This window comes from Epargyreus clarus, unplaced genomic scaffold (genome assembly GCF_041222505.1).
Source record: "Epargyreus clarus isolate Ecla_fem2 unplaced genomic scaffold, WU_Ecla_fem_2.2 ptg000026l, whole genome shotgun sequence".
NCBI lineage: Eukaryota > Metazoa > Arthropoda > Insecta > Lepidoptera > Hesperiidae > Epargyreus > Epargyreus clarus.
The window spans coordinates 15,223,616-15,248,654 of NW_027332233.1; the positions used below are offsets into that span (position 1 = coordinate 15,223,616).

The 25,039-nt window shown below is 35.9% G+C and overlaps 1 protein-coding gene across 1 annotated transcript; it reads left to right on the forward strand.

The window, feature by feature from the left end:
- Window positions 1–393: 393 nt before the first annotated feature.
- Window positions 394–25,039, forward strand: LOC140753295 (23 kDa integral membrane protein). Its single transcript, XM_073087793.1, has 5 exons — window positions 394–911; window positions 1,329–1,517; window positions 1,924–2,103; window positions 2,774–2,992; window positions 23,082–25,039. The coding sequence occupies exons 1-5, from the start codon at window positions 852–854 to the stop codon at window positions 23,241–23,243; spliced, it is 810 nt and encodes a 269-aa protein (XP_072943894.1). The 5' UTR covers window positions 394–851; the 3' UTR covers window positions 23,244–25,039.

Below are 25,039 nucleotides of genomic sequence, written 5' to 3' on the forward strand. Positions count from 1 at the left end.
TTAAGCAGGTTAATTGTTTAACAATTTTAATTGATATTTTCCCTATACCGGTAATCCGGCTTGTTTGCCTGACTCTCCTTTGTTGTAGGTTATAGGTAAGCGTGCAATTCTTGCGCAAGATCAAGATTGTTTGTTTGTGTCTAAATTACAAGATAGTTGTAACTTTGTACCATGGGCAGTTTATCAAGTGAATGATAGGTACTCAAAACAATCATATTAAACACAGTGGATGTAATATAAATAACTATTTAGTTAGACTTTCTTGATAAGATTGCTATTATTTTCAAAATTATTTGTTCGCAGATTAATACCCCGACTGTGTGGTAAAGTTTGAAGTCACATTAATCAATATTGACACAAAATGTTTTAATTTCAGTCTCCTTTCATCGTTTCAGTTTCCTTACAGAAAGCAAAGGGAGTGTAGGCGCAAGCAGAAATAGAAATGTCATTATTCTATTAATACTTCTACTGGCTAGTTAATATACAAAAAGTAAAACCCCTTGGTTTCGCGTGCCGTTTATAAACTAGGTTAGATTACAACACGAAACTGTACTTCGTTTCAGTTTATCATCACGATAAGCTGATAACATACATATTCCATGAAGGATTAACGAATCATTTTCTGGGAGCGGTGATAGTAGGAAAATATATTTTGACGCGATTTTTTAAAATCAATTTAAATGCATATTTGAGTAGATAAAAGTACGTTTAATTCTGTACATCGGTGTCGTTGCATCAGTCGTGAGCTACGCGGTCAGAGCGACATACGAACGTTCCCTGAGGTGGAACGACCGCGCTTTGTTTTGGGCCGAGTTTCAAACAAGAACTCTGACATGTGAACACGGAACACAATGGCTCTGTCGTCGAATTGCTGGAAATATCTCGTGTTGACCTTCAACGTGCTATTCGCTGTAAGTATATTTTTCTTCAAATTTTGTTTAATTCCCGTTATGCTGAATCAGCGCGTTAAGTATGTTGTCATAACAACTCGTAAATCATAACATTTACCCAACTTTACGCGTTGCAAACATGTAGCGAAATTCCACTATTTACTTATCCGTGCCGGTAGCCGAGTAGGACCTATTTTATTTATAAATAAACTGGCTTTTGTTACCTCGTTTACTTTTAACAAAACTAAATTGAGCGCAGTAAATTCTACTGTTATCAATTGGTAATCATCTTGTTTGATTTATCGGGTTGGTGGCGCTAGTTATTACGACGGACGCCTAAGTGCGAGTGAGACAGAATTTGCGATGACTTCATACGAATGAACTACTGAATTCGGTCGCGTAACGCCTTTTTAATGTAGTTCCGATATTTCTCAACAGATGTCAGCGCTAGTACTATTTGGAGCGAGCGGGTTTCTGCTCTACAAGCTGTTCATCTACCGCCACTTCATAGGGATTAATGTGGAATACCCTGCCATATTGCTGCTCATGATGTCCATTATAACATGCTCCATAGCGTGGATAGGTTGGAGAACAGCGAGATCTATGCACCAAATACACGTCATTATGGTAACTAATAATTACATTTCACGACAAGTTATGGACTGGATTTACTTATTTCGAAGTTCTGAAATTGGAAAATATGAAAAAAGCTCTTATCTTCATTTCATACATGAAATTGTATGTAATTATTTATTAAATGTAGTGTAGTTTGACAGCATGCATTTCGATACAATAGCATTTAGCAGCAAACTTAGTTACCTAATTAAAAGTTTTGTAAACAAAAAATGTGTGGTACTACCGTACTATGGATAAAAAGTGACTAATAGAGAATGCCCTCCACACTAAGACATTAGTTCCGCCCTTCGTAGAAACAATCTATTTTTATAATAAATAGTAAATAAGTAAAAAAGAATCACGACGTACATATTACTATAGGTATGTACCTATTTGACGAATTAATTTTCTGTTTCAGGCGGGCCTATTAATAATAGTGGTCGTGGTGATAGAGTTCACCTGCTTCGTCTGGGCGATGGTGGTGTGGGACAACATCGAGATAGACATTAAGACCACAATGACGTCGTACTTCGAGGAAAGCCATGGGGGCGGTGACCCCACATCTGACACTGTCAGATGGGACAGGCTTCATGTGAAGGTAAATATATTACAATTCGTAACATTATTTTAATTTGGTATTATGGAAATTGAAGGGCACCGGTTAAAGACCCCAATGGAGGGTAAATATATGGGTACAATATTTCGAAATATATTTAGAAATTTCGAGTATTACAATCCATATCCTGACATTAATAACGGAATTATTATTGTACTGCGATTTCGAAAGGCCAACAATATAGGTAACAATTAACTTAAATGATGTAGAGTTCATTGTAGGCACATAACTTCATATCTTCGCCGTATAGCACTTATAATTGAATCAATTATTATAATTATGCTTATACAATAATTAAAGCTTTTTGGGTGCTCTACATAATATTATCATTTACAAAGAAAAAAATACACAGGAATACAAAGGTATGTACCTATTCCTAAGCAATTACATAATTGCTGTACATTTTTAATTAGAAATTCACTATATTGATTAGCTTTAACGATGAGTAATGGTATTATTAAAAGTATACCTATATACAGACCTGCCAGTTAAGTATTTTAATTTTCAACGTGTTTCAAAGACATAGATTTAATGTCATTTGAACACCTAAACGCATGGTAGTAGGCTTTGAGCAAATTTGATTATATACATTAGTAAATCGGATTTTCAATACATTTACGACAATTCTACAGCATATCCCTATAAATTCCAGTTCGAGTGTTGCGGCGTGAGTGGCCCGAGCGACTTCAGCTCGACGGGCCACGTGCCGTTCTCGTGCTGCGGGCAGGGGCCGCTGGACGCGCTGCACAAGCCGTACGCCGCGGACTGCTCCACGCTGTTCCAGCGCGGCTGCGGCAACCCGCTACACGACTACGCGAAGGAGCAGTTGATTTTAGTCGCGATGACTGCGCTCGCTGCGTCTATTTTACAGGTCAGTAAGTACAACGAGTGCTATTAGCGTACCCGTGGTCCCGACAAAGGGCGTTCAGAGGAACACCGTGGGGTTTTAGCCGGTAAGAGTCCGGCATATCCTCTCCACTGCCCCCGCAGCTGAGAGGAACCCATGAAGGGTGTCCCCGCAAAAAGGACAAACTTTATCCTTTCATAAAAATACCTTTTTTATGCAAGGAAATATGGAGTTTTCTTTATGTAGATCGGAGAAAACATGCAGAATTAAGCGTTGGATGCAACCGCATACGTGCGCAGATGCGCACCCATACTAACCAGTATGCGTGCGCTAGTGCCTAGCTAGTAGTTATGCGCGCTTTTGTGCTTCGCTGGGCTCGTTAAACCGTTGAGCCTGGTTAGCATGTCATAGGATAGCAGTCATTAAACCTTGTCAGGGGCCTTGTAAGGATGGTTAGAAGACACCTGATAGCGGTTAGCTACTACCCCATGCTACCTTTCAATGCTTTTAAATGACTAAAACAATCATAAAAAAGTGATAGAACATCCTAAAGTATAATAAGAACCTACTTATGTAGAGTCAAACCTTATGATCGCTTCGAGTTATAGTTTTTTGCGTACGACGCGTAGAAAAGACCGTTTCTCGTATCGTTTCAAAGTCAGTACCTCTTTTACACAGCAAAGATACAAATAGGCGAACAAAAGGAACATGACGCTTATCGAAGGTGGTAGAATCCTCTGTGGTTTAACAGTTCAAGGGGAAGCGGCGCATCTATGGCTGACCTCAGGTAGGAATCTTATCTGGGGTTGATTACAGATGGCTATGGGCAGCAGTAGCCACTTACAATCAGTTTGGACTGTATGCATGAATGCTACTCCTATATTGAAAAAATAAAACGTTCCAATTTCGCTCACTAGTAACCGATATATATGCTATAACCTAGTTCAGGCTTCAATATGTAAAGTTATCTTGTAATTTATGCATCGTTGAACCTTATTAGCTCTTATATCGCTAGTGCATCTGCAGGAAATGATCAAGTATTAAGCCCTTACTAGGCTAATTACATGCATGCATACGGCATCCGTTGATTTTATGAGTTTTATTGTATTTTTATCAAGCACGTTGATAAATAGTTATCAAGAAGAAATCGATAATAATTATAAATACCGATATATTGTGAATAATGGGCTACTGTTACAATTGTATAAATCGCATAGCGCAGTTTGTGTAAAGGACGTTAAGAGTATGAGACAATAAGATGAGTCCGACTAGGAATGGAGACCTACATGAGGTCAAATCCAGACCAAATTGTGGAATACAGATAATATTTTAGAGATAAGATTTTGGAAGGTGGTAGATCCCTTTGTGGTTCGACTCCGGCGGCATCACCGCCACACCTATTTCTACCTAATAACAGCAGTGTTAAGCGCTGCTGTGTTCCGGTTTGAAGGGTGTGGTAAGGGAGACAGACTTTTCCGAGGCGTTCCAGCTTAGTCCTCAGGGGTAGCGGCGCATCTGTGGCCGACCTCAGGTAGGAATATCTAATCCTATCTGGGGTTGATTACAGATGTCCATGGGCGGCAGTAGCCACTTACCATCAGGTGGACTGCATGCTCGTCTGCAAAAAAAAAAAAAGATAAAAGATAATATTTAACACCACCACTGAGCATACAATAATAAAATATATTTTAGTATGTTTGTTCAAATAAATAATTTGTATTAACCGTTTCAAATATGTACTAGGCTTATCACAGATGTGTTGTCTTTGAAGACCAAGTTGGAGTCTTGTCTTATCTACATCCAGCACTATCACGATCTGTTTTTTTCAATAATATTTTCCTGTTTATCTATATAATGTTAGAGATGACTAAATGAATAATAAGAGGACCCTTAATAAAAGATAGAGACGAGTTTTCAAAACGCATATCTTCAGACTTCTTTTTAAACCGAAAAGTGTCGCCACGATCAACATTATTTTACTGTACTCTGATTAATATTAAACGTCCAGTAAGAATTCTCCTACCTATCAATGTACAACAAATCAGCCAAGTGTTTATATGCGTTATCCTTAAAGAAATCCTTGATCGTACATACATGGCGGCCATTGTGATACGACGTTGATGGCGATCTTAATCATCCTTGACACGAATGCATAGCTAACATGTGGTTGTGCCACCATGACATAATACATCCCGTGAGTTTTAAGTCTTCAAGACTTGTTATGACGAGTCCTTTGCTGTCACTCGAGACCTTATTAACACTTGAAGTAAAGTCTTATTAGGTAAAGCGGTAATAGTTGATTTCTTGAATGATGACAAGAGCTTTGAAGGTGGTAAAATGTTTTGTGGTTCGACTTCGGTGGCATCACCGCCACACCTTTTTCTTATATCAGCGGTATAAAGCGATGCTGTGTTCCGCTTTGACATATTTATTTGAAGTCACCCAAATTAGTCCTCAGATTCAGTGGCATCTGAGGCTGACTTGAGATAGAACTATAATCTTTTCTGGGGTCGATTATAGATGCCCATGGGCGGCAGTGCCATTTGCCATCAGGTGGACTGCAAGCTCGTTTGCTACTTACATATTGTAAAAAAAAAACATAATTTCTTAGGAAACAGCGTTATTTGCTCTAAGCTTCGGAGTTTATGTAGTTCTACCTTTGTTATACCCAGTTCCTATTTTAGATATTTTTTGTTGTGTCTGGAGTAATATAAACAGGTTATGTAACTTATACAAAAGTGTAGCTTATAAAATATACTCAAGTTACAAGTTAGGATGTAGTCCTAAAAATAAAATTCTAAGTTCGATCAACTTAACGTTAATATTTTGTGAATAATAGCAGGCCACATATGCAAATGAAATGATCATGCATACAGATGCATATGCATAGGCATATGCGGCATTCGCATGCATGGCAACCGTCTTAACCTATCGTGTACCTCGGCTGTTTTATATTTCAGTGTGTATTTCAATAATGTAACGATATTAATCACTACGTAGATTCTGGCTATGTGGTTTAATTGGAAAAGGATAATTGCCCAATCAGACATTGGACCTTGGGCAATCATGGGTAATTAGAATAGATTCAAAAGAGAACTACCCGGGGTTAATGAATGAATGCAGGTCATTCATTCGCCAGTTTTTTTTCTGTATCCATAATAGCTGTTCAGTTCTCTTAGCGATAAAATGTTTGGCAAGCTAATTTTCGCCGTTGGTGAGACACGGTGTTTTTGGGAGTTTCACAATCGTAGAAAGCGGCTGTGCGTTGGGCTCGCCCACGTTCGCTGTTACGATTGCGTTCAAATGTCAACAATAGACCGCTACAAACTCTACCAAACCATTTATTTCTCAGATATATAAATATATAGAATCCGTCTGATATATCTCTATTCAATTTGAACACGCTGTTTCAGCGCAGTTATCACTTTAAAATTAAAATATCATTATTCATAAGAAAGTTTCTCACTGCGATATAATAGTGCTTTGCAACAGAATTAATATTTCACATTCCTACTTAAGATATAATTCAGAATTAAGATACTTAAATAAAAAGAAATTAAATCGAATTTAAAATATTCAATTTACTATCAAACTCATTGATAAGTATATCAGGAACTATTTTATTACGGAAAATTGCACTTTTGTACGTTTTCTTCTACATTTTGTATATTCCAAGATCTATTTCTAGCCACTACTCGCACCGCCTCCGTTTGTGAATAATTAACGCACAAACATCTTCAACGGGCCAACACTAATTAAAAGTGAAAGTCTTGGCAATACAGTTTCTTGCTTTGTGGATAATCTAAGGTCCGAAGTCCGAACTGGACCTGGACGATACTGGAAGGTTTTCTTTTAATTGATTGTACTTGTTACTGACTTCGACCGATTTACATGCGTTTCTATCCTTTAAGACAAAGCTGGACAGATTTATAAAATAATCTTCAACTTCCAACTAGAACACCTTACCTTGCTTTTATAAGACAGGGCTAGATGTGGCGGTGGCGGCAGTACAGTAGAAAGCTCTACCTTCATAATATTATGTTAAAAAATATATTAAAAAAGTATTTAGGATGATGTCACTAAGATAATCATTACTAAATGTATCCATCCATTACTAATGTAATTTCATCTCAATCGGTTGGGGCCAACTGGTTAAATATCCATTGCAAGACTTGGCCCTCACATAGGTACATATGAACTAAAAAGCAACTTTAATATCAAAGCCCGTAAAAAAGGGTAGATAGGCTATACTGATTACTATATTTTTTACAATTCAAGGACTCGTGTAGTCTATTTACAAACGATGTTCGTGATAGAAACATTATTAATGACGCTGAACTGGGTCAGCTATTAACGTATCGATTAAACTTGATGTTTTATGCATATCATGCATGCAGGACTGTTTTCTTGCATGCTCAAATATTCGGAATGTTAAGTAGATGTAGTCGCTCCACTTTTTCACACTTCTGAATTTTTAACTCCAGACTCTTTTATGAAAATTCGTGGTATTGTAGTAAAATATTTTTCTTTGTAAACATCTACTGCCTACTTTTTCGATTTGCAAAAATAATTAATAGTCCTTACCAAATCAAGTTTCAACACTCTATAAGTTTCTCTGGGCTTCGCCCTAACTTAAGCAATCAACGCCTCTTGTATTTTTTCTGGCGGGCTTAATACTATGCTAGGTTGGATTTAGCTTTCCAATGAAAAAATAACTGTTTAAGCACCCCTATAGGTAAGCGCTATTTGGAATATTCGAAGCTTGGTTTAAAACTGTAGTTCAGCCGTACGAAGACCGATAACTCGACCCTATTAGCTTTCAAATGAAAAAAAAATAACTGTTAAAATAAGTATCAACTTATATGATGCAATGAGAAATATCGAAACTTCGTTTAAAACTACAGTTCGGCCGTACAAAGACCGATAACGGTGGGCACGACAATGATTGGGGTTGTTTAAACGCGGGCGCGGCCGAGTTTGATTTATACTGTAAGCTGGTGCTAATTCAATTCGCGTTTGTACGCGAAGCTAAAATTGGAAATAGGGCTGCTTCCTAAGCGACTGTTTACAGCAATATTTTGTTTAACTATCAGAATGTAGTTTCTTTATATAATAGAGTAGCAGTCGTAGCAGACGAGCATGATGCAGCCCCCCCTGATCATAAGTGGCTACTGCCGTCTATGGACATCTGTAGTCAACACTAATTCGAATTGGGTTCCTACCTAAGATGCGGTGCTACCGATGTTTCTCACTCACTACACATTTACTTACCCATAAAACATTATATAACCTTTACGTATAGTAACTAACATTTATAGATTTTTTCTAGTTACATAATTTATATTTGAAATATTATTCAAACAATTGAATATTGGAACCGACAGAAGTCATCGCCCTATAAATTATGTGCGCGACATTAAGTTTAAACCTTAAACTGCGACAGGTTTGCTGATTTGTGTATTGGCCAATACATTCGGCAATTGCCTTACCAGGTTCACGATATGAAACTCGGACGTGTGTGCAATATCCAACTCGCCGAATCGCCTTACAAAATAGTACCTGTCAATTATGGAATAGACATTGCGAACTGATGTACCTATTCGTGAATCTTCCTATTACACAATGACATATTTCACACCAATTATTTTTTTTAATGTTCCTAAAATGAAAAAAACTCAAAAACGCGTACATTCTATCAAAACGCCCTTGGCCACCGTGGTGGACTACGGATATCGTAATATGAGGGCTATGAGAGTTGAGTCACAGAATGTACCCTTATTTTTCTGTGGTTGAGAGTAGAAAGCTGTGGTAGAAAGCCTTACAGCGTAGAGCCCTCATTCTACAATTTAATAATGATAAAAATATTGTCACATTTATATGTTTAGGTCATAGAACTTAATTGTGCGTGGCTAACTAGTTTTACTTGTTTCTTTTTAAGTTTATGCTAGATTTGACATGGCTATAATTCTACAATGTTAATGAACGCATAAATATAAATAATAAAATAGCTGCATTTTATAATCTAAACGATCTCTCGCACGGTGGTATGCCATTGACATTGGTGTTGTGGCGACCTCCCGCTACTCGTCAAGAGATGGCGCCACGAGTATTCTGAACCACGCTATCGAAGTTTTCTAAATATCCTGCATATACGAGTATACAAGTTCCGAACTGAGACTGTCGGAGCACGGCCGCTCCCCGGGCAAGATCACCTAGCCCGGCGGGAGATCTCCCTTTGCCAAAGTGTAAATAAAACAATTCCAATACTTGGCGTTTGTTTCATGAGAACTGAGAAGGTTTAATATTAATTGACCAAGAGACAATTGGTAAACTTCAAAATAATAAAACGCACATAACTTTAACTAATTAAAAGTGATAGCTCGGCTTGATTATAATCCGGATTTTTGAAGTTCGATATTTCGAAAAAAGTTAATTTATAAGTATTCCCAAAATGTTGACTCAAAATAACCCACACAAAGAACGTAGGAGTTTATGGATATTCAATGCTTTATACTTATACCTACCTAAGGTATACCTTATACTCAAAAAATAAGCTAGAGTTAAGCTTAAGATTCAAGCCATTCAAGGTATTTTCTATAAGTTACTACTACTTAACTGATATCCACTCAAGGAGTCATATAAATTATAGCTAGATGCTTGACTTATCGGATATTGATTGAATAGAATTTACTACTTAGTACGACAAAGTTGTCTCATAAATACAACCTAAGATCAATTTGGTCGAAAACAATTAACCACAGTAAGTTTTAAACAACGTTTTTATCGCTCAGTTTACAAGGCACGCGTACAGAGCCGTGTTGTATGCGGCCATATTTATTTTTATTTAAGGACAATAATTGTTTGTGCGTAGAGTAATTTTTCCATAAGAATCCATTGTCCATTGTATTTATAATGAATGGTATTTATACATTGTATAAAGACATTTGTTTCAAGTTTTTATATCCACGCCTAGTTATTTGAGGTTACGTCATGTCGGCGTATTAAACGTACTTAAAACAAGTGATAATTAAATATACGTACAATCACATAGGTATTATGAGCGAAACCTGGTTAAATCTATTTAGAGTAAAAATAATTTATTTCTTCTTTAGTAAAACACCGTTCTTTTTTCTTCTTGTTAAACTTAAAATCTGTCACACATTTTTATTAGGACACACACGCTTTTAACTCCTTAACTTAAAGCCTTGGTTCAAAGAGTGTGGTAAGGGAGATATAACAATCCCAGATGTTCTGACTTAGTCCTCAGAGGTAGCAACGCCTCTATGACTAACCTCAAGTATAAATAGAACATATAATCTAATCTGGGCTTGATTAAAGTCCATGGGCGGCAGTTATCACTTACCATCAAGTAGACTGCATGCTCGTTGGTTATTCCTAAAATGTTACAAACGTTTGTTCACAGATATACTGACACTACACTTACTTATTTATGCATGCATCACCTGTCAAAGTACATCTGTTATGTTACCCCTAATGGCGCTACCCCTCGCGTGACCGACAACGCAGGTACTTGATATCGTGACAGATAACCAACCCTCTTATTTACGTGTCTACCCGAGGTGTTTGCGAGTAGTTTTATGAATATTTACTACAAGCGCTATTTACGGTTTTACTGTCGACGATTTAGAGATTCTGTAAAACTGAGTTGTAAACAGATTTAATACAGCTTTACGCTTTCGGAGTGTAGCCACTAGTCAGACTACAAAATAGAAAAACACAAACTGTTGATAATAAGTATGCACTTAATTGTTTTAGGATAAAATACTCAGGAAACATATTCCAGCTTTTAATAAAGAGTTACTTAATAAAAACCCGCATATTATATTGCTTATACTTCGCTATGCCTTCCTTCGCCGTTCGCCAATCTTTCCAAGTCGAGTATCCAAGTATATAGCAGTCAAGTCCTGTAGTGTGTAGCATACAGTAACACAAGCTGTGTTTTCCCAAGTCATAAATGTCGGAGTCACATAAAAAAGACTTATTGTTATTCTTTTTATGTGACTCCAGCCTGACCTCAAACTCGGTTCCCTCCTATGAACATTCCTATACAGGAAACTTCACGGTACTGACTCTGAGGTTACTTCGCATCAGTGATTTAACCGTTAAATTGAAGTGACAACTATGTAGGAACTCGTGTTCACTTAACTTATAAGTTAATAGATTATATTTAACGTACGTATTATATTTAACGTTAATATGTTTTACATATTAGGTACAAGGTATATATATACATATGTCGGAGAAGGACGGCTCTCATCGACATCATTGATAGAATCTATGGGTTTTGTGGGCGTTGTCATAGGGTAGATGCAGGCACAAATACAGTAATCGCAGTATTTATTGTTCTTAACATTGTAACTTCGGATTTACAAAATAACTATACTATACTACTACTATTACTTTACAAACAAAGGATTTGAGCAGCAGGTTCAAGGTAGTGACTACACGCTCCAAAGCACAACGAAATAATGATCCACCTCGATCACTCACATCAGTTCTTATCAAAGTTTCCCCACCGCGCCGCCACATACCTCGACCCCACTAGAGACCTCTTAAAAGTCTCTGCTCTGATTCTAATACGAAAGCTATACAATGACTTCGATTGATCAAGTACCAATAGCATTACTAAAATACTAAAGTAACAGTATAGCTAAAGCTATATTAAATAACTCTGACTCTTCCTCCGACACATATATATGTTTTTGCCGGTTTGTATTTTCCTAATAATTATATTTTCCAAATAGTTTGACTTGTTTTAGGAAATATGTCAAAAACAATATGTTACCCTCTAAGATATTACTCAATTATGTAAAAAAGTATGTAAATTCTACCATTCAGAACTTGGTCAGCGTGGGCGATTATGGCCTAAACTCTTCATTCCTAGAACAGAACATAATGACGTTACCTTGATCGCGTGAACGTTAATGTGTAGCATTACTGACATGCATATGAGGCAATATTCGTCTTCTAGTTCTTGAAAGTATGACTAATTTTCAAGGTCCTACTTAAGTGTTTTTAAGCGAACCACATTATTTTCCTGGTTATATCTTTTCTTGCCAATAATGGAACCGGCTCCGCTATAATTATAAGATAAGTATCTTTAAGAGGATATAATCGATTTCGCAACTAAGAATTTTGTTATTTATTAAAATAAAATAGCCTATATGAATGTTATGTTGAAATGCTTCATAGCATTACATAATATGAACATATGGAAAGAAAAGGTTTTTAAGTAGCTACAATTTCTAGTAATTAGCCTGGCCGATTTTAATAAATACATAGGTATTATAATTTATTTTACGATAAGAAAAATAATAATTAGTTTCATATTTTATTTTTTCCTTCCTATTACCGAAACATATTTAAAAATATACGTGGGTATTTGGAGCGATAATAATGGGAAAATTTGACAAAATTTCAACAGTGCATGGTATAATTAAATTTATGGATATTTTTCCTTTTTGTTACGTTCAAAATATTTAACTGTTAAATAAGTATATCTCTACAGTAAAATACATATTTATTTCTTACAATTACTTAATATCGTTGGTTTATAATTAACATACATTTATAAATATTATAAAAAAAACGAGACGTTCTATATTAGTATTTAGGGATAGAAGCGTTTCTACCAATGTTTAGAAATACGTTATTCCTACTTAGATATATGCATTCAACTAACTTTGTTATATAGGTTGGCGCAAAATTAATCACCCTATTTTGTTTTTGAATAACTTTTGTACTGAATAAAATAAAGCAAAAAAAAGTTACCGGTCCTGGTAATGACTTCTATTACTCAAAATCACTTTTTTCATTCCGTACAAAAGTTATTCAAAAATAAAATAGGGTGATTAATTTTGCGCCGACCTGTAATAAATTAATAGGAAAAGCGCATGTACGATACTAATTTACCACTGGTGACCATGGACATCTGCAAACAACCTCAAATAGGTTTAGAGTCCTGCCTAAAGTCAGTGAGTGATGCGTTTCTACCTGGAGATACCACACACTTTTAAAAATATCTGTCAGTAAGTAGGTGGTAACCTTAGGAAATAATGGTAACTCCTGACCTTTGCCGCCTTACCTACACGCAAGTGCGATTCGTATAGCCATATGATAGAGCCCGCTAAATAATTCAAGGTGAGCCAATGTGTCTTAAGCGTCTATTGTTTAAGTATATGGCAACCCATTAATATTTCGTCGGGGAAAATGCAAGGTAAAATATCGTACTATATTCTTGAGGGCTGCGCCTCGTATAAGCATGTTTATTTTACCATGCCACCAAACTGAACCGTAGAAGGTTCTATCATCATTAGGAAGTACCTATCTAGAAAGGGGTTTAAGCGTCTTTAAGTTTCGTATTTTCAGAGACGTATGTAGGAAATTGATATAGGCACACGTAAAATGATATCATCTTGTTTCATTGAAACATCTTCCTGTTAGCTGTATCACTAACTCGTTCGGTTTTTCACCTGAGTCATTCTATTCTATAAGATTCTTTGGTAGTTGGAGTGAAATATAAAATTCGGTTGATAAATCTGGTAGCGCCATTATCCCAAGTGTCTAATTCAGATGTGAATGTGAGAAATTCTGACATTGTACCTAACACATGTAATGGCGTAATGAACGTGAGTTTAACTTTAAAACACGACTTTTCTAAGTTAATTTCAACTATCCTTAAACAAAATACAAAGTTCCAGACGCACGGAGTGCATTCACACCAACTTTTAGCCTTCAGGTTGAAAGTACGGTAATCGAAACTTTTTGCGTGTTTTTTCCTTATCATAATTTCGTTCTTGTTCTACATAAACGTTTGGTATTTGGTATTTTATTCCCATTTATTATTCTTATTATTGTAATATAAGTAGGTACCCATTTGTGTTGGTAAGTAATTTAAAATATTTTAAGAAAGGTATAAGGTAAGAAAGGTTACAAGAAAGGATATTTGTTTTGTAACATAGTTTCATAGTCTTCATGGCTTAGTGTGAATTATAATAACACTTCCAGCTTGTCGTCATCATGAGATTTATAAGTACTTAGTAGTGATGTCACCATTTTTCTTAAGAATCTAGGAAGCGGCGTCACTTGCTAAGTGTTTCAACCCTTATCTTATTGGTATTGTGTACGTACACTTCACAGTAAAGTGTGTGTGAATCAAACAATTATGAAAATCAAATATGTACATATGTACCTACTCTAGTAGTTGTTTGTGTCGGTTTGTGCTACACCAACATATGTGTACGTTATTAAGTTATACTATTTCGTTTTTTTTTTTTTTTTTTATAATATGAGAGTAGCAGACGAGCATGCAGTCCACCTGATGGTAAGTGGCTACTGCCGCCCATGGACATCTGTAATCAACCCCAGATAGGATTAGATATTCCCACCTGAGGTCGGCCACAGATGCGCCGCTACCCCTGAGGACTAAGCTGGAACGCCTTGGAAAAGTCTGTCTCCCTTACCACACCCTTCAAAACGGAACACAGCAGCGCCTAACACTGCTGTTATTAGGTAGAAATAGGTGCGGCGGTGGTGCCGCCGGAGTCGAACCACAAAGGGTTCTACCACCTTCAAAACGGTTAACGGTACATGAATTATAACATTGTTAGTAAAACGAAATTGCGATAAAGGCTAAAAGGTCTGCTTCTGGTGAAGGGTAGTTACAAGATTGCAACTTCGAACTTCGAGTTAGTTTTATGCTTCGATCACTAATAGAAACCTTCGATCACTAATAGGTTCCCTTGGTTTCACTAATAGGTTCCTAATAGGCTCTATGCGCAGTTGCTCCTTGTGTTAAAAATATTCGACTTTCGACGACCCGATAGCAGGGTAGTTACTGTATTAGTTTATCATGCAGATCATTCTGGGTTTGACTGCGGCAAAGAAAACGTTTCATTGATGGATTCAGGCTTAAGTCTATTATTATGTTGTGTCTGAATATTCGTTTGCTGTTGTGTATATTGTACTTAAGGTAGAAAGAATCCTGGCATACTACATATACTACATTAGAATAGAAGTCCTCACTTACTGAAGAAAGGGTTCTGAAAGCGACATATTCTTACTATAACGATTGTAACTACAACTTAAAGCATCAATTCAATCGACAGTCTTTTGTCTTAAGTGACAGATTAACTAATAGCCCGAGCAATCACACGGCAGACATCTTTGCTCTGAATTGAATCTGCGCGTGCGCCGGTGACGTCACCAAGCGGCTAATGGCCGGCGATCAACCATGACAACGCCCTCACGAATGTCGTCGTCAACCCATTAATGCCGCTACTGGACACGGGTTTCCTCTCTAAATGAAAAGAGTTTAGGTATCTTAGTCCAGTAGGCTGACCGGATTAGTACCTAGACTTTACACACCTTTGGACGTCCTCTTTCGTTGTCAAAACAATTAGTGATAATTTATTTCTAATACGCTCAAAATTTAAAAAAATAAGAGGATTTTGGATTTTGAACGTCGAAACCAGAGATTCAGAAATCAAATTTTATACCACTATCCATGAACTCGCGAATAGGTTAGTGATGCAACTGAGGCATACATAGGACATCCAGTCTTATTTTTGAGTTGGTTACAGAAAATGAGAACTGTATCTGTATATTTATCTGCCGTAGTTAAAAAAGCTTGCAAAAAGTCTGCGTTGTAAGTCTAGATTTACGACTTCTAAAACAATTGTTATCGAAAAAACGGTGAATAACTATTAATAATATGCGTAGCGGTTGTCAGCCACGCATATTATTAATAGTTATTTATTAGGCTGGGTTATCCCTCACTATATTATTTGGAAGTTAAATATTAAAAAACAGGAAATTGAACAAAAATAATAATTGAGGAAAATTTATTATTAATTCGTGGTTAACAATATATTAAACAGTTAATTAAATATATTTATTATTTCCAATACGATAACGCACACACATAGAGTTGTTTTGTTCGTAAGTGGGATGAGTCACAAAATTCCCGTTCGACGGAAATTACCATTAATACGAGTAATTACGTATAATTCACAATCTTCGCTAGATAGCGAATTCTACATAAAGGAAACTGCATTTTACTATTGGTATTTTTAACTACTTCACATTTGAATTTAAATAGAACAATAGGGTGTTTAGGATGACTACTTAAATAAACCTACTGCAACAATTAGGTACAATTGCAAAATAATGTAGGACTTTATCTGTATAACAATATAAAAGTAGTACATAGGTTAGGTATATGCTATCGGTTATCTTTTCTTTTTAATATTGTAATCCTAGAAAACGAGCATGCAGTCCATCTGATGGTAAATGGTTACTGCCACCCATGGTCATATATAATCAACCCCCGATAAGATTAGAGTCCTACTTAAGGTCGGCCACACATCGTTTGCTACCCCTGAGTCTCCCTTACCACACCACAAACCAGAACACAGCAGCGCTTAACACAGTTAATAGGCAGAAATAGGTGTGGTTGTGGTGCCGCCTGAGTCATACCACAAAGGGTTCTTCCACCTTCTAAATAATCTTACACGAATATTAAATGTGAGATTTATGTAAATGCAGCTTATTTTTTGCCGCATTATGACACGCTAGTAACTATGTAGGATAATATAAAGAAAATGTGATTATTTTAAGATGATTCACGCTGCGTGTTTATTTTACTTATCTCATAATTGTCTTGTTTGCGAGGGCATGATGTAATGAAAAATAAGGTCGTTGATTTCTATGGAGGTTACTTACATTAAAATTAATTGTTTTTTGTTAAGAAATAAACAGCGTCGACCTTTTATGCGGAATTTAAATTATGGCCGATTATATTTAGCTTCAACGTTAGATTTAACAGAATCCCATTTAAGAATTTCGTTAGTAAGATATGATGGTTCCTACACTCAATGCACAGTAAGATTCCCTGTGTCGGACTTTCGACATAAATATGTGTATTGTGCAATCTGAACACACACAAAGATGAGTAAGCAGCACCCAGATCAAAAACAGAAATTTAATGTAATAAATATCATTTTACATGTTTTTGCATAGATGGGACTTGAAACTCGGAACTTTTTGCGTGTTAGATGGTAAGATAGAGTTAATAGAGGAAGAGATATAAGGCAAATGATAGAAAGCGTTTAGTATTATGCAATAATTGTGGACTAGATTTAGAAGCAAGTAATCGTAAGTAACTTAATTTTAGACCTTAAATTAACTACTTACGGGTAATGAACACTCGTAATGTCCTTCTTCTGGGCTCAGGTATTCTTTTAGAATAAGAGTTGGGTTTGACCAAAATCGGCATGATCAACGTTCGCCAATTTTCAGTCGGTAACCTGAAACTGAATTGAACATTAATATAACACAATAACTGCAAAGTACCCTTCCCACTGCCATCACTGCAATCCTTGCTATAATCAGTATAACCCAGTGATACTGTATCCTTCCCTGTCTCTCTGTACCAAGTGGAGAAGGACGGCTGCCGTCCTGTTTAAGTGATACTGGCTCTTACCTTTTCTATCTATACCAAGCAGAGAGGGACAGCCGTCGTCCTGTATGATGTTCCCACGCGGAGCACCAGGTGGGCATATTGCCTTTAATGAGTGTCGTTACGCTACATCCTCTGTTCTGCGTCAATTTTCATATTACGAACCCGTTTTTCAATGTCGTATTGTTCCCGGTCCTCAAAACGGTTTTAGCTGAACACAATGCGCCTGGATGCTAAAATACCGAAGTTTTAGTCGTTATTCAAAAGTTTTGTCGTAATAATTCGTCCTGGATTTATTCGGTTGGTAAAGAAAATCTGTGAGGGACGCTGGTTTTTTGTTTGAACTTGGTTCATTGGCTTTTAATTAAATAAAAAATGTCGACCTCTCAGTCTGGATATTAGCGGTTGGAATCACAGGCTGGCGACACCTCTGATTTTTACCGCGAAAATCATTGGTGAAATCAAAATAATGTTTAAAGAATATTTTAAGCTTTAAAAAAAAAATTGTCAACTGAGTTCAAAACCTCTATTGAAAATGATTTATTTATTTATTTTTTTGCGATGACTAAACACTTTCTATATTTTCGGCTTCTTGTTGACATTCAAGTATAGATATTCAACACGCTAAGGCACGGTCGATACCTAGATTGTGCGGTTAGTAGCAACTTAAATCCTTAAGCTTTGGAGGTCCATTGCTGGTTATAGTCCTCCTCTAATTAATGCTATTTCATCCGGCCCGAGCCTCCTGAGACCAATTGATTCCCAATAGTCAACAGGGATTCTAAATAGTCTACAGAGAAACCTTGAAGGCAATTTTAAGGGGTTTGAAATAAAAAAAAAATCTTACGCATTTTACAAATTTATCAACGATCTAAAGACCATAAAACTTGGATCAAATATGACCGAAAAAGAAGTAAAACGTAAAAAATATGTCGACATTTTATGACAAAGTTTATTAAGGTTGTAAAACCGTTCGCTAAGGTTTGGTCATCATTTATTACATTTGGCATTTGAATAAAATTTGGAGTACCTACTGTAGTAACTAAAACAGCTAGAACCATTATCACTTTTATATTTTATCATTATAAATATACTTTGTACACTCACAGTCCCATTCTAGGATTCCCTGTGTCGTGATGCCATGGTTATCTATGTGGTGAGTACCACATAGATAAATACGCAAACAACCAGACCCAGAAATCTGAATTCATCATTTGGATACCTGTCTTGCTAGGAATCGAAACCAGGATCCCCTGCGTGTCAGGTCGGTATGATGACCGCTATACCACGCGGATCATCTTTCTTATTTAAAAAGAAGTATAATTTTCAGGCTCTAAGGTAGGTATAATTTTTGGTGAAGAAGCTCTCCGAAGTTAGAGACTCAAAATATTCTTTTTGGTCAACGGTCAATGCATTAAAACCCATTTACTTAAATTCGCAACTTTTACTAAATCTACAATGCACTCAAAGTCACCCACGTAAATGAAAGTTATCCTTCAATATAACGTTCCATCAGGCGTTGTCTTCATTGTTTAATCCGAGTGGGCCTAATTTTTATTGTAATTTTTACTGTAAGATTGACTAAGACACGTAAATCTTTTTCAAGTATAAATATCTGTGTGGATCATTGAATTTATCCTGTATTCTGTATCGAGTTCGCCGATTAAGCGCTGGTAAATATAGCTTCCAGGGTCAGATTATTTAATAGAATAATGTAACGTAAGCAGTTTATCTATGGTAATTTGTATGAATGAGCGAAATTGCTTGTTAACTACATAAATCGTTTAATGTTCAATATATCACCGTTTAGTTTGAAGTAAGAAGATATACTTAAATGCAATAAAACTTGTATGAACGTAAAGTTCAGATAAAACTGTTATTAAAGGCTGGGTTTTCACAGCAATGTCGCCTTATATACTACATACACATACTACATACAATATAATAATACTGCATCTATAAAAAGTGAAAAAATTAACATACTATAGTCTGATTCATAATTAGGTGTCCAAAATGTAAACAAAGAAATGTCACTGTCAAAATTAACAAGAAACAAAAACTTTATCAAACTCAACAAAAAACGAAAATTTAACAAATATACACAATTTAACAAACGCGTTATGTAAACGAGAAAACATTACAGTTCGATCACACTCACGAAAATTAATAATATCAGTTACGAACCTTAAAAATGACAGCACAAGAAATGTCTTGGATTCCGATTGTGTTACCATTATCACATTTTAATTTTCTACCATAAACTTTGTTTTTTATTATTATTACTGTATGGAACGAAATTGAGGTGATATAAATATTAGAAAATGTGAATTAATCTTAATTTATTTAGATTATTATTTTATTATTGTTGTATTACTTTAATATCGACAAAACAAAAATCTACCATTTCTAACGTATTTTCTTGATAGGTCAACACCTTTGTTTACATTTTGGACACCTAATTATGAATCAGAGTATATCTATAAACGTATGTGGAAAAATTCATGCAAACAGTGCGAGTAAAGTGTGGAAATATCAATTAGTCCTGTCAATCAAACCCCCCATTGACATCAATCAATCGGTACCGAGGACGCTATTAATTTCCGCCGCTGAAGTGCAAACATTCGCGGTGAATATCCGATTACATTCGTGCGTTTTAATCTAATCGACATGGATATAAACATTTTCATTGACTCTTCACGTACCTATATGACGGGTCAAGTTGTATCTTTAGGTCTGCTCAACAGACTTTTTCAAAACGTAAACGTACATTAAATACTGCCAATTTATTGCCTTTAAAGTGGAAAATACGTTTTCAACAAAATTAAGGATATTTATTATTTTTGCGAAAATAACCACACACTACACACTGCCAAAAAAAATCTAAAGTAAATGATAGAGTATAGTAGAGTCAAAATTAGCTTCAGTACAAACAAAGCCTTATTTCAATTTTATAATAAATAGTACAGAAGTAGTTAAAAGTGACTTGATGGGTCACTGCTGCCCATTGATATTTGTAAACTCAATTGGAATAAATCTTGCATACAGTATATCACGTGGGTAGAGTTCGTAAGAGCGGTAGAGATCATTAACCGCGACAGAATCGCTCTTAGTACAGCAATGTACCTATGTACTAGTACCTATTTAATCGTAGTTTTCTTTTTTTGGTGTAACATAACTCTGCATTCGTATAATTAATTCCCTTAACTTATTGAAATGAGGCTAACTTAATCCTCAGGTATTGTAACATATCTGTGATCCCTCTCAAATAGACACATAGTTAGTACTTCATTGTAGTACACAAATAGTTAGTATTTCATTGTAGGTTACGGATTTCCATAAACATCGCTATCCATCTTTAATAACATTTTTCTTGCTACTACAATTACATAAAAATCTTGATAAATAAGTGCTTCAGTCTAGTCAAACCTAAAATTATATATCACGGTCGCACTACACAGACTGTGCGATCTACTCTTTTATCCTGTGATCAAGTCTAAACAAACACAGTTTATCGTACGTAGGTATTATTCTACGTAGGTAGACCGTGAGCAGCCAACCTTGCGATCCTTTTGTGCTCAGATGTGACTCATAATTATCACAAGCATGCAAACAATGTAACATCATACGTATAAATAACTAGCCAACCGCCCGCGACGTTGCCTGATGACGTATGTTGTCAAATTATTGTGTTTAATAAGTTGAGAGACCTCTTTGTGACAGTAGCACTACAATAGTTTTAGGTTTACGGATGACTAACCTACATACCTAAAATACCGGTCTCAGAGCAGGAAATGAATATAGACTTTGCCTCTCGAACGAAATATTGTAGCATAACAATGTTTGCTGATTTTAATAATTACAAGTGCCCATTCCTTTCAGTACAAAGAACAACCTCGCACAAATGCTTGTGTAGTCTTTTTTTTGTTTGTTGTTAAGGTTTTAGGTCAATTCTTTTTGTTTAAAATACCGTCTGTCGTCTTGTTTGATGTTTCCATTACGGAAACACAAAGGTAGATAAGAGACCTATTTACCGACGCTAAAAATTGCGGATTGCAGATTAACACTAACTGGAATCACTTTACTTGTTATTCAGTTTACGTATTGTTAGTATCATCTGTCATCATCATTAACATCAGTCCATTACGGTTTGCTAAATAAAACTAACTTCAGAATGATAAATGAGAACAAATAAGATCAATATCCATCACATTGGTCAAGTGCTTAGTAGGTTCCTATATCACACACATTTGAAAATTGAAGCGCGCTCAGACAGTTTTTGTGATATTTACCTCAATCGTTCCTTGAATCTTATTACTTACTACCTAAGTACGAGTAAATCTTACCTACCTATCTTGATATCATCACCAATTGTAACCACATACTTGAGATGTAATTATCTACAACAGGCGTGGAATTTTAATGAAACTTACATTACAATGAGCGCGCTCAATACGCTGGGATGAGGAATAACAATAGTCTTTACATGCTATGTATGGATAGAGTACCTGCCTCATTCTTAAACATTTACATATGGACTCGTAGAACAACGTAACATGTGAATCCTTTGCTTGTTTTGTTTGTTTACTAGCTGCAATCCATATGTCTCATTCTTTAATAGTAATATTTACTAACGCTTTCTAAGTGATAATGATTGCGACTCTTTGTGGACTAAGATAGTCCATGTTATGTGTAGTTCATGAATGTTTTTGCTGTCAGCAGTGACATTCGTGGCCGGTAATAGCTTAGTTTTATGGGTGCTTGTGGTGTGCGCGCTTTCAAGTGCACGTTAAGCCTTCGTTAACTGATGCTGACACAGAATAGCTGACCTTAAGCCTTATCGCTGGCCTGATGGGCTTTTTGTATATAACCCACATGAGTTGGGCAACAACCCATAGGTATCATCAAACGGTGTCGGGGCAGAATAGGGGGTACACCCCAGGTCTCCTCTGTTGTGGAGACCAAAGCACCAATAATAGGTTGTAAGGCAAACCAGGCAGTTACAGTTTTAGATATAACGGTTTCCTTGTACATGTGTCTGTTGTTTACTCATGTCCCGAGTTCTATAACCGGGCCTATTAGCAGGTCGGCATCAATTTGCAGGTGAGCCGCCGTTGGCCCGAGTCCAGCGGATATATTAGGTCATTTACATTAGAAATGTCAATGACAAAGCATAATGGGTTACTTGATTATTTTTATCATCGTGTTACATAAATCACGTGGAAATTATAAAACTTACGTCTGTAAATAAATATTCGTAATTAGAGTCCGAAAAAGCTTGTATAAATCTCAAATTGCTTAATAACGTTCAGCGATGTAAGAAAAGATCTTTTTTTTTTGTAGGCTTTTGTTTTGATATTTGTTTTTGTAAATGTCTTTGTAATTTAAGTAAATGAACTTCCGAAAAAGGCACAAATATGTTAGCTATAACTTCAGAGAGGTACTGGAGTACCTTATACATATTTCCTTTAATACTCTTAAATATGAAAGATGGTGGTGGCAGTTGCAGCACAGGTGATACAAATTCTTCTACACTTATTGTCAAGAGTATGTGAATCAGGACGTCTGGATGTTCCACCTTCTTGAAACCCATGTTTCATGTAGAATCAAAACTGACGTCAGTTTCTTTTGTTGCAGAGTACCGGAATATTCTGCACGTTCTTCCTGGCGCATGCGATCCGGGAGAGGCGTCGCGCGTCCATCAGGCACTCCACCTCCGTGAGGGAAGCCACCTTCGCCGCTCCGGATGACTCTCTCCTCGCACCAACCGCTCCAGCACCTACCTTGCCAAAGTATTAGCTTTAGATGTAAGAGTTGGCGGACTTTGCAGAAATCAGATGGAAGAGGATAGTTTATATTCCTGAGGATATGAACCTTTGTTGCTCTGTTCTTCCGATCCGTTTAGATGTGGATTACCTGCGTCCAGCAGTACACAGCAGTGCCAGCACTGTGGTAAGTTATCTAATCCTTATCATGGTTTGTTTTCCATAATTTCGAGTTAATCATCGTAGAGTTGATTTCTGCAAAGTATCGCCTAGTTAATATTAAAGTAATAAACGAAAATACTTGCAAATTGACAGGGTCGGATATGCTTAAAATTATTATAAAAACGTATGTTATAAATACTTCTATGAAGTAATTCTTTTTTTGTTATTACGTAACGTGGACTCAAGCTCAATCCGATGGGGACGTTGGGGTTAACTGTATTACAATTCAGTTGCAAGATTAGATCCGTAATTTTACAGAAACAAGGCAAGTTACATAAAATCTTGCAATAATACTCCATTTTAAAAATGTAAATAAAGTTTCAAGGCCTACCTCTAGTAATGAAATCTCGTCAAAAATCTCGACTGGAGGTTATCTTAGAAGTACTTAGAAGAAGTAGAAGTATTAGTTGATCTCAACATCCAATAATAAAGGGACATACGATTTAAGTATATCCGTTACTGATAATATGCAATTATTTTGTCGTAGAAAAGACTAATTCATACGAATTATTGTGTATTTTAGTTAATTAATTATTCGCACCTAACCATAAGTATTAATGTTACAGAGATACTCAAGATTTATTGTCATAAAATATAATAATATCATAAAAATTAAAACTTGCACATACTTTGTTGCAACATTATAATATTTATAGGTCTTAAAGTTATTAGGAACTTTGTGGTTCGACTCCGGAAGCATCGCCACCTTACCTATTTGTGCCTTTCGTTACTGCAGACATTTTCTACCTGTTTTCTACCTAGAATTAAATATAAGACCAATTTTTGTGTTCCAAGCTTTACCTCTATCTATTATATATATTATTTATGTATTTTGTCGAAGTTAAATAACAACGAAAGCAGTATTTTGTAACATATAGGTACATAATGTCCATTGAAATTAATGGTTATTTGTATTTAGGATGGGAGATGTTGAATATTTGGTTTACACCAGAAAGTATTTTTTACCAAAACTTTTGTAGATAATATCTAACGTGATCTTACGTGACGTAATTGATTTGTAATAAAAATAAGGTTTCGCGTAGCAACGCCTTAGGTAAAAGAATTTTTTATGAAGCCTCAAGTTTTAGCCATTTGGAAAATCTCTCAGAAAAAATAATATTTTCTTATTTCCATTTACATACAAAATGGTTGCCTCTACACATTTCCGGTAAAAGTTGACAAGCTTGTCGATTTACTCTAAGGTGGTCGTGGAAATTGCAAAATGCTGTGTAATCTAGTTTCCTATATATGTATAAGTATAGCTCTTTCTTAAGACCAAGCTAAACAGAAGATACATCAAGCGAGAACGAAGTGAACCGCCCCCTTACACCTTTTTTGCGGTTTACGTCGCGTTGTTCCTATAATTATGTTTTCTATGACGCTACTGTAATGAAACTGGCGTAGTAAACATGCTCCGGCCTCGACAGATGTCTCTTCCATTTAGCTTCCTCTTGAAATAAATGATGTCTTTAATGTAGGAACCTCTAGTGATTATTTTGGTTGTGTGACTGTATAATGTAAGGTACATATTTATCTATAATTGTATTACTTGTAGAGTAGATATTTTGTAACACTTTTATATTGTGGATAATAAACGATTTAACTGCC